At 31.7% G+C, this 12,149-nt stretch overlaps 1 protein-coding gene across 2 annotated transcripts in view; it reads right to left on the minus strand.

Annotated features, from left to right (window-relative positions):
- Positions 1-12,149, minus strand: part of LOC149794261 (uncharacterized) — a 290,094-nt gene that overhangs the window by 99,254 nt on the left and 178,691 nt on the right. For both annotated transcript variants that reach the window (XM_089968394.1, XM_089968393.1), the window contains 3 exons: positions 11,502-11,638; positions 7,104-7,325; positions 2,397-2,636 (listed from right to left, as the gene is read on the minus strand). In XM_089968394.1, coding sequence (XP_089824520.1) covers positions 2,397-2,636; positions 7,104-7,325; positions 11,502-11,638 — 599 coding nt within the window. The remainder of the gene's footprint in view (positions 1-2,396; positions 2,637-7,103; positions 7,326-11,501; positions 11,639-12,149) is intronic.

Here is a 12,149-nt window from a genome sequence, read left to right on the forward strand (position 1 = left end):
ACTCAACTTAAAAGTGTGTACATAGTAGTTTAAAAAATGAGCATTACATTAATTAGCTGCCCAAATTAATAAAATTGGAACACATTAAATTAATTAGCTGCCCAAATTAATACAACTGGAACAATTTCACTGTTGTGAGCACTTATTGTGATATCTTAGCGCATTATGTGGATGTAACATAAGCTGAGGTGAAAAGATGTATGGCAAAGTCAACTGTAAAGATTTATATGTATATATCAATCAAGTAAATATAAATGCATTATCAGTATAGTACATTTATTGTGAAAGCTGCATCATCTAATGTGTTTATTAACAGATCTCAATGTTATCTTCTGTCATATACTCATCAGAGATAATATTTTTTAAGATCACCTTGCTTTTATTACATAGCTTTAAAGTATTTATCTTAATAAATTACTGGAACTACTTTTTTGCACAGGGCATTTAATAGGTAATGAGGTGCCACATAAAATATAATGATATGCTGGCCTATTTTCTTCATACACAACATACAGATTCTCATGAATGTGTTTATGCTGGGTTTAATGGATGTCATTTGTCATTCATTTCATTTAGCGATGGGTGGGTACCTGGCGATCCTGGCATTGCCACCTAGATCTAGCTGGGTTTCACACTATCTGGAAATGCATGGCATAGCCAGGTTTTAATATACATATTTTATCTTGCCTGGTCAGGTCACCCCACCCCCAATAACAAAATAAATCAAAATAAATAAACAAAACAAAAGAAAAACGTTCTATAGTTGCCAAATTTAGGGGTGAAAGAGGGGATGACAAAACTGGACAAAATGTGTGAAGAAACCTGACCTGGTAAAAACTGGCCCTGCCGGGTACCTGTACCCTGTACCCAGCAAAATTGTCATACCCATCCATCCCTAATTTTAATCGTCCTTCATCTGTAGAATTTGGTTGATACAAATGTTGACATTAATGCATTAACCCATGGATATTCTTGTCATTTTTACCTGAAATGGTGGTAGGAAATGCATTTTTAGGATTACTTCTGAATACATCCAGATTCATCTGAATTCAAGAAATTTTCGTTAAGCCGGGTGCCTAGTTGTGTCAAGGACATTTTGGATTGGTTGTTTTGTACATACATGTGCAGAAGGGTACAAATTGGACTTAATTTTTTTAATTATTATTTTTAATTTCTTTTCCTTATTGAACCCATCTTATTCATGTCCTAGCCTATTTTTACTCCAAATCTCAAACTTATCGTATTTTTTTCAAAGGTTCACCTGTCTGTGTGCACTTTGGACCAGTCTGCTTTAGCTATCAGGCCAAAAGGTCATAAATCCGGACTCCAACAACTGGTAATTTTTGGTGTTAATATAGTGGGTTTAAAAAATTATGCTTTTCCTGGTATTTTTTTATTCAAGTAGAAAGTTTACATTATCTGGTATCATTGTAGATCTACATATTCTAATGTTCTGTAATACCACCCACTTAGATGTATCTTAAATGATGTTGAAAGTACAGAGTTCAAAAGTAGGGTACAGCCTCATGATGCATAGATGTGGTATGAGTTAAAGGTGCAATGTTTTTAGTGCTGAAGAACTACTTTTACAGGTCAAAATAGAGACAGACTCAAAAATGGTCTGTGATCTCAAAGTAAAGGATGGTCTAAGATCTCAAACTAAAAATGCTCTCTGACCTCAAACTCAAAGATGTTCTGTGATCTCAGACTCAAAGATGGTCTGTGCTCTCACACTCAAAAATGGTCTGTGATCTCAACATGATAACCTATGGATAGCTCAGTAGGCATTTCAATTTTGCCAAAAAGTAAATACTACTACTACTACTAATAATAATAATAATAGTAATGATAATGATGAGTCCAATAAGCAACAAAAAAAAGAAGAAAAGAACTCCAACCTTTACCCTTCTGCAAAATAGCCAATGAAAAACAATGTTTCTAACACAACTAGGCATTAGGTTAACAGGAAATCTCCCCAAAATGTGTTTCCTACTTATATTTCTGGCGAAAACAATATGGGTTAATGGAAAAATATGTTATAATAAGAATTGGGATTTGCAATGGCAATCCATGAAATTACTCTAGCAAACATGATTGTGTTCTGCTGATGTTACAAAACAATTTTAAATGCAACCATTTTAACCCACCCCTATAACAGTCACTTCCCTTGAAAAATAAACACCTCCAACACTTCAGAAAGGTCAAATTAATTTCAATAAAACAAATTAATATCCCACAAACTACAATTCTAACAATTTGAACTTTTTCTTTTAGTCATATTTTTGTCTTTGTAGCTGAGAGTCAAAGAAATGTATTTTATTGAAAGCAGATGGATAATCAACCCTGAAATAAACAAGGAAGGTTCAGAAAGAGTTTTAAAATTGATTGCAACTTACCCCCGGTTCCTGTTGAACAATTGCATGCATAACCATTGACAAGGTCTGTGCACAAGCCTCCATTTTTACATGGACTGGAGGAACATTCATTGTAGTCATACTGGCAGAGAGTCCCGGCATATCCATCTCTGCAGTCACATAATGTGTTGTAACCATAGTCAATTGAGAAACAAGACCCTAAATTCTGACATGTTAGAGATGAGCACATTTCTATATCTTCACAATGTCCAGTAGATTGATCTGAAAAGAAATGGGACATAAATCATACCCATACCAATTCCTTTCTTAGAATTACACAAAAGGGTTTTGTACTCCAAAAAGGCATGTATTAACAGGAGTATTAACATGAGTACAGTATTAACATGAGTATTAACATGAGTAGTGTTAACATGAGTATTACAATGAGTACAGTATTAACATGAGTATTAACATGAGTACAGTGTTAACATGAGTATTAACATGAGTACAGTATTAACATGAGTATTAACACAAGTACAGTATTAACATGAGTATTAACATGAGAACAGTATTAACATGAGTACAGTATTAACATGAGTATTAACATGAGTAGTGTTAACATGAGTATTACAATGAGTACAGTATTAACATGAGTATTAACATGAGTACAGTGTTAACATGAGTATTAACATGAGTACAGTATTAACATGAGTATTAACACAAGTACAGTATTAACATGAGTATCAACATGAGAACAGTATTAACATGAGTATTAGCATGACCCTGATAAACATCCATAATTGGGTAAGGTAGACCAGTTTCAAGCAGCCACCAATCTGAAAAGGCCAAACTGTCCTCTTAATACAGCTGACCTCTGAATGGAGGTTCAACAATTAAACATGGTTCTGAACAAATGTTGAACACTTTAGTACTAGGGTTGTGCATTATTACTGGTCTATCAGTATACTGTGGTGTGAATCCTGCTGGTACATGTACCACTGTGACAACAGTACATTGTCAATGAACAAGTAGCATAGAAACAACATTTATACTTCACCCATCAATTGTTTCATTCAGTGTTTTGTCTCTTTCAATGTCTTTTGTCTCAAAACCCACTAAAGATGTCAGAAAAATCAATTTGCCAAGAAAATTACTGAACTTTGCATTACATCCTGCCTATTGCATAGCTAAAACCTGGAATGGTGGACCTGGCTCTTAAAGCCTTTCATAAACTAGTGCAGTATAAAAAGGCAAAATCACTTATGGTGTAAACTTTTTGGATGAAATCTTCCAAGAAAGATAGAATTTTTTTTGAAAACCTTGCCATTTGGTTAGAAAGTATTATAGGGGTTAAGTTTGCAGGTGGGACAATGAACTTGTCTTCTCATATTTGGTGACATCCTAACTAAGATGCAGATTAAACCAGAGTCTATCTCATGTTGAATAGATGTGCAAGGATGTCTAATCATTTTGCAAGTAAACTTTTTCTAAGAATGTAAAGTCATATAAACCTTTGATTTCTTCTTCATTCTTAAATATCATTTTCCACTCACTATAGTTTTCCCCAATATACTCCAGTACACTGTCCTGAATTGCAATATATTCCAATACACTGTCCTGGATATCAAAATATAACACAATATACTGTCCTGAATATCAAAATATAACACAATACACTGTCCTGGATATCAAAATATAACACAATACACTGTCCTGGATATCAAAATATAACACAATACACAATCCTGAATTGCAATATATCACAATATGCTTTTACATCAATCAATTTTATTCTAAATAAAACCGCCACTCTATATTCTTAACATTTTTAAAGCTTTTTTTAAAAAAAATCCTTTTTCAAGTAAATGTTTCAGGCAGTTGGCATAATTTCTAGTAAAAACAATTCACCATATAAATTTATCATTAAAAAATTCTGGTGTAGAAGAGTTTAGTTAATAAATTTCTTCAAGCTTTTCCTGTCTGTTTTTCCTGTAGAATGTTTTTCTTTAATATACGGTAAGGAGGTGATTAACTCAGCAGCTTGTATATTGCAGCTGGTGTCAGCTGTCTCAGAAGTAACAGACCCATGCCAAATGTGTCAACCCAAGAGAGAGATCGACTGAAAGTTACACTGATGACTAACTTAAGCATGGCGAATATAAGCATGATAAGACATAATTACACATGAATTTAATGGACATGTATTTATCTAAAACAATCCAGTTATGGATTAAACAAAGGCTACATTTATATACATACAGCAGTTACAGTCAATACACCCTATTGTCCACTCAAGATAATAAGAAATCATTGTTTGGCAGGGAAGCACCTGGCCATCAACTGCAAAAGGCAGGTGACAGATTATATGATGCTTTTAAAGGAAATTTCAGGTAATGAAAATGCAGGGTTCATACAGAACTCTGAATGACAAATTCAAAGACTTTTCCCAATCTTTCAAAGACCACAAACATAATTTTCCAAGACCTGTTTTCTCTCGCATTTTGTATACAAGTTATGTTATATGAGAAAACAATGAATGCAAAATACTACAATATTGTTTTATTATAAAATTCATACTATAATTAATTTCCTAATTTCAAAAGAAAGAAACCAGGAAAACTCTACTACATCCGAATCTAACAACCTTGGACAATTTTATATGTGATTATGGAAAGAAATTGAAATGTTAAGGTTTATTTCAGTTTTCAAAGATTTTTAAAGACCTCTGGGTAATATGCTCTATTTTCCAAAACTTTCAAGGCCTTGAAAATGCTACCACATTTTTCCAAAAGTGTCAAAGACCTTCAGAGACCGTAAGAACCCTGGAATAACCACTGAGACCAGGTGACCATCAAAATAAGGATGACTGTTTGGTCAGGTTTCACTGTGTATTGCTATTTCCTTTTCTCTGAAGGAAATGCCTTCTTTTTCCTGACAAAATTGGCTATAGCCAATAAAATATATATATATCTTGATATACATTTTTAGCATGACATTTAGTTAAAAATATATTCCTGTTTACGGGTCATTACACAGAGAAGCAGTGTCCATACAATAACATTTAAATGAGCATTTTAAAATTCATCCAATTTGCACAAATTATAAGACGCATTACAGCCATTTTTTCACAAAGCCACTTTTAAAAATAAATTACATTTCACTGAGAATGTTTACCCAATCACATTAATATTAATGCTACCTCATGAAACCAGCCCTTCCAAAAAAGATGAAAATTTGTAAAGAAAATAGAAAAAGGGCAATAACTCTTGCCCCATTACCTCCCCTATCCCACCAACAAATTCCTCTCCTAAGATATATCAAAGAAATGTGTAGCATGGTAAGTGAATTTCTATACTTCTATAGAATTATTGTGCCAACAACAGAATAACAATATCAATATTCAATGAAGTTTTAATCAATGACAATAATAAATAAGTACCAATTAAATAAGTATTTTGTAAAGTGTAATTTATGTTTCAGTTCTATCTTTTATTTCAATTTAAGTGTAATCATCATAAATGCAATTATTCTTTTGTATTTAAATGTAAAATGTGTTAATAACATAACAGCTATGTCTGCAAATGTTTCTCTGAGAACCTAATTAAGTGTCGACAGTCTTTTTATATCTGGCGTGCAAAAGTATTTGTTGTAGTGCTGACCTCCTTTCTATCATCACATTATTGCATCTTTTGTATAAAATAAAGGAATAAAAGAAAAGTTAAAAGCCATGCACATCCTACATGTGTAAAATCATGTGACCCTGGTCATATGTTGTATGAACCAATTTCAATTGATCACTGTTATAAATATTAAGTATATAATTAAACTTCATTAAATTAACCTACTCAATCATTGATGTGATCAAAGATAGCAATGCAACCAAATGAAATGAATACCTTGAGAAATAAAGAATTGTTACACAGATATGGATAATTTTAGAAAAGCAAGTTTTAGTGAAGTTCCAAATTGGCACTTAGGAAGAGGTGCATTGGTTATAGTCTAACTCACTGTAATTATATCCTAGTGCTCAAATGCAGTAATCTGTTTTTTCTACATACTGGTTAGAGACCAACTTACTATATCTTAGTGAACTTAATGCAGTATCTTTCTCATCTACATACTTGTTAGTTTCTAACTTACTGTAACTATATCTTAGTGGGCAAATGCAGAATTTTCTCTCATCAATATACAGGTAAGAGTCCAACTTACTGTAACTATATCCTAGTGGGCAAATACAGTATTTTCTCTCATCTATATACAAGTCAATTTTAACTTACTGCAACCACATCCTAGTGGGCAAATGCAGTATTTTCTCCCATCTATATACTGGTCAAGTCTAACTTATTGTAACTATACCATAGTGGGCAAATGCAGTATATTCTCTCATCTATATACCGGTCAAGTCTCACTTACTGTAACTATATCCTAGTGGACAAATGCAGTATTTTCTCTCATCTATATATTGGTCAAGTCTCACTTACTGTAACTATATCCTAGTGGGCAAATACAGTATTTTCTCCCATCTATATACAAGTCAATTTTAACTTACTGCAACACATCCTAGTGGGCAAATGCAGTATTTTCTCCCATCTATATATTGTTCAAGTCTCACTTACTGTAATTATATCCTAGTGGGCAAATGCAGTGTTTTCTCTCTTCTATCAACTAGTCAAGTCTAACTTACTGTAACTATCCTAGTGGGCAAATGCAGTATTTTCTCTCATCTGCATACTGTTAAGTCTAACTTACTGTAACTATATCCTAGTGGACAAATGCAGTATCTTGTCTCATCTATGTATTTGTTTACACAGCTTTCACCAATGCCAGTGCAAGGATTTGCAGAACAGACGCTTGTCTCACTGATATAGGCACAAAAGGGTCCTGAATATCCAACTGGACAACTGCAACTGAAGCCATTAATTCCATCAACACATGTTCCACCATTAATGCACGGGTTGGATGTACATTCATCTGGAATGATACGCATGGCAGATGTTGTAAAATTTGAATAGGTAATTACATTAAATAAAGTATGTATGAAAAATATGCACATCTGTAGCAAAAATAAGCACATACATGTATATTAAAGAAAACACATGAATTCTGCAGAATGATATGTCTCACCTAGACTTATGTGGCATAATCCAAAAGCCTTGCAAAACTGCTAGAGCATGGAAAATAGATTAATGTTACCTAATTTTGCCAATAGTGAGCAGCGCCCTCAAAGACACATTTTTGGTTTGTAAGTATATTAAGGCTTCAAAAAGAAATATATGCTATTTTTTATTTTATCAAATTTTAATTTCCTGTACTTTTAAATAGGCTTAAATGAAAATATAACATAATCACAATCGGACAATGTTGCTTTCTAACTCAGGTGCACTGATTCCCTTTGAGACATTAAAACACTTTTTGAGTCCCCCAAAAAACCCAATACTGTCTGGAAATATGGCAGGTATGCATTTTCCATCAAGATCTGATTTATGATGAATACATGCTGGTACAAAATGTACACTTGTTTTAATTTCAGTCTCCTTATAACATGTAAAATTTATGTCATTAAAAATCGTACTGATTTAGAAGCCAATCTACTGATCAAAGTTTTTAAATCTATTTATCTGTTTTCCTGGTTATGTTACATGTATGAAATTAATATCTAAGGTAAAAAACAAATTCACATCATACACAGCTGAAAATAAGTAAAATAGTATAAAAATTGAAAAAACAGAACTCAAATGTATGCAAATTAGTTTTAAAAAGAGGACTAAAATGTATGAGAATGAGTTTAAAAAGAGGACTTAAATGTATGAAAATGAGTTTAAAAAGAGGACTTAAATGTATGAGAATGAGTTATAAAAAGAGGACTTAAATGTACAAAAATGAAAAAATAAAAAAGGACTCAAATGTATGAAAAAAAGTTTTAAAAAGGACTCAAATGGATGAAAATGGGTTTCAAAAAAAGGACTCAAATGTATGAAAACGAGTTAAAAGGACTCAAATGTATGCAAAAATTAGTTTTAAAAAGAGGACTAAAATGTATGAGAATGAGCTTAAAAAGAAGACTTAAATGTATGAGAATGAGTTTAAAAAGAGGACTTAAATGTATGAGAATGAGTTTAAAAAGAGGACTTAAAAGTACAAAATGAAAAAATAAAAAAGGACTCAAATGTATGAAAAAAGTTTTAAAAAGGACTCAAATGGATGAAAATGGGTTTAAAAAAGAGGACTCAAATGTATGAAAACGAGTTAAAAGGACTCAAATGTATGAAAATGAGTTAAAAAGAGGATGTGAAAATGATCAATACCTCGGATTTCATTTTTCAATTCATTCAATACAGCATCGCGAATTTTATTCAATAACCTTTCCAGTCATGATCATTAAATGTAATTAAAAGTACCTAACTTGTTTCAAACGAAGTATTTTAAATGTATTATAATTTTAGCTACATTTAATGATACTGGCATCAACATTATCGAGCTTCATAATAATTATTAACATGTATCATACATTTTATTTTGACAGACATTATCAAATAAGATTTAGGTTTTTCTTGTTTTCTTTTTCTTTCTTGCATATAAAACCTAACCAATCATGACATCACTAAAGTCTTTTTCATTGCGCTGAAAGTTTCGTGAGATTTCACAAATATTTTAACCAAAACATTCATTGAAATTTTGGCACGATCTCACTAAAATTTCACTGCAATATTTGTGAGATTTCAAGCAAATTCTGACCAAAACTTTTACTGAAATTCTGGTGAGGTTTCACAAAAAGTTTGGTCAAAACTTTTACTGAAGTTTTGGCATGTTCTCTTGCATTTCATTGAAATTTTGGCATGTTCTCTTATATTTCATTGAATGTTTTGTGAGAGTTTACTAAAACTTTGGCGAGGTTTCACTAAAACTTTGATCATTATATAGTATTTTACTTAAGTTTCAGTAGTTTTTCAGACATTTCAAAAGGTTTCAAAAAAATTATAGATATGAATCAAGCATTACTTTATTAACCAAGGTGATATTTCAGTGTACATGAAACAAAATTATACAGATGTTGTAATTATAACATCCAAGGCAAGAGATAATAATAATAATAATAATAAAAATAATAATAATAATAAAGACTTTATTCAGAGAAGGTAACTCAATTAGTTACAGAACTAATCTACCTTGAGGGCTTCTATCTGTTATGTACAACATATACAACATGATGTGAAGAATCTGCCTTGACACTAAATAATTAAGTGATTTTAAAAATCAAAGTAATAAGCCTGGAACATATGCACAGGCATCTGTGAACACATAAACATATATAAAATATAAAATATAATCCTGCATTGAAAAATTCAACTGTGAAAATAATGCAAAATTACAGAAAAGCATCCATTTGAGACATTGATTATGAAAAGAAATGCTAGGAGCCTGCCATATGTCATTTGTACTGCAGACTTGATTTTTGATTAATGTACAAACTATGATGCTGTTGTGGTCTCTTGAATTAGTCCTTGTTCCATAAACAGCCATGACAAATGTTTATCATGATATAATTGCTCTACTAGAATATTTTGATAATATACACAATAATACCAGTCTCGATACTGAAGGATGATTTTACATGTGGGCCAAGAAAACTCAGCAATAATATGATTATCTTTGATAGACATGGGTATCTGGCAACAATATCAACAATTCCCACCAATGATCTATATGTTGTCCCTCCTTACATTATGATGGTTAATCAGTTTGGAGTTATATAACTTTGAAATCATCTTGGTTCAATTCCTTATCATATTTAGCATGTTATTCACTACTGTAAAGCTCTTTATAGCACAAAAAGCAAAATTCTAGTCCTGTCATTCAGTTTTCATATAGATTTACCAATTATGTTCCTGTCAACTTTGCATTCAAGCTATTCTCATTGCCGCACATTTTTCAAAGGGTTATTCAAACTCTTATCCCACTTTAAAATTCAAATTGCCATGTTTAGCAAGTATGCTCATTCCCATCAGTTTCCATTACGTGACGATTCATTGGGCAAGTACAAAATTTTAACCAATCAGAAAGATCTTTATAGGAATTATCTGTTAAATAATATTTGGAACAAATACTTATTAGAAAGGAGAATGGGACTAGATAGATCATTATTTAAAAAAATAAAAAATTCAGACACTGTATTAAAAAAGGGTCCATATCGAGGAAAATCAGATTCAGATCAGGAGAACAGCAAAATTCTGCTTCAAAAAGGAAAACAAAAAAATAGTCTTGTTTGAGGGCAGTTAAATCCAATTGAAGTTAAACAAAAATACAATAACAACAACAAAAATTTGAAAAAGAAATACAACAAAGAAAAATGTGGAAAGAAGTTATTGTGCCCAAAATGAACAATAAAATTACAGCTATCAGAAACAGGAAATATAAATGTTGCTGAAAATCATTATAATTGTACAAGAAACAAAAAATTAATTTTATTATATGTTATTGATATTTTTGACTAAAATGTCAGTGATATTACAATCACAAAATTTCACTGATATTTTCAAAAATTTTAGTAAAATCTTCTAAAATACCATAATTTTAGTGAAAAAAAAAGACATCTGAATGAATGTCAAATTTGTTTCCACTGACTTCACTTAAATTTCGGTCACATTTTCACTAGGGTATGAATTTTGCTGAGCATATTTTAATAGAAAGCAAAAACAAAAAAAAAATATTTTTCAGAGTAAACATCAGATCAAGTCCAAAATCCACTTTGCACCAAATTTTCCAAAGATTCATCTATGCTTGTAGTTCTTTTGATAAAGTTCAGAATTATGCCTAACATTTCTGCTAAAATCAGTCTAAGACTAAAATCCATCTTAAAGTAGGAAAATGAAGTGGACAATCAGAACTTTCCATCTAACAGTTATCCTTTATCAGGAATAAGAAATAGTACACTGAACTATCAGATGTATTCAGTTTGCCAGCTTAGCTGTATTCCCAGTCCACCTAAAGTCCCTCTGAAATTTGGTTTCTTAGGGCTAAAGACACCCTGAATCCACCTAAAATCCAGGCCTAAAAATTTCATACGGGCTGAGGTACAGAAACCCAGTATCAGGCTGTACCTATGTTGCTTTCATAATCAACTCCTGTTAACCCAACTATACAACTAACCTATGTTAGTCTCGCATTGGTACCCTGTAAAGCCATCAGGACACTTGCAAGTTCTGTAGAATGAACCATGAGGAAAGCATGTTCCACCATTCTGACATATAGGATACTGTGTGCAGGGGTTTCGTGGATCTTGACAGCTGTAAAAAAAATGATGAATTATGTTAAGAAGTGTTGTGTGGAGTAACCAAGGATTATATATGGCAAATGTGGCAGCCATACTGGATATCCAAACAACACTATTTTCATTTAGGACCAACAAGACCTTGGGACATAAAGTCATCCTGTAAGTGGTGTAGGAGGAGTAGCAATAAAAAACTTGTAGCAACAGACCAGGAGTACTTAAAAAAAACTATTGATATGCACCCTGCTAATCTTAGAATGTATTTCAACTCTGATATTGAATGATGTTAATTTAGAAATACTTGATTTTCAATATGATGCTAATTTTAGAAATATTTGTATTCCAATATGATGCTAATTTTAGAAATATTTGTATTCTAATATGATGCTAATTTTAGAAATATTTGTATTCCAATATGATGCTAATTTTAGAAATACTTATATTCCAATATGATGCTAATTTTAGACATACTTGTATTCCAATATGATGCTAATATTAGAAATACTTTTATTCCAATATGAACCAGA

Source organism: Sinohyriopsis cumingii, chromosome 8, assembly GCF_028554795.1.
Source record: "Sinohyriopsis cumingii isolate HCF-2022 chromosome 8, ASM2855479v2, whole genome shotgun sequence".
Classification (NCBI taxonomy): domain Eukaryota; kingdom Metazoa; phylum Mollusca; class Bivalvia; order Unionida; family Unionidae; genus Sinohyriopsis; species Sinohyriopsis cumingii.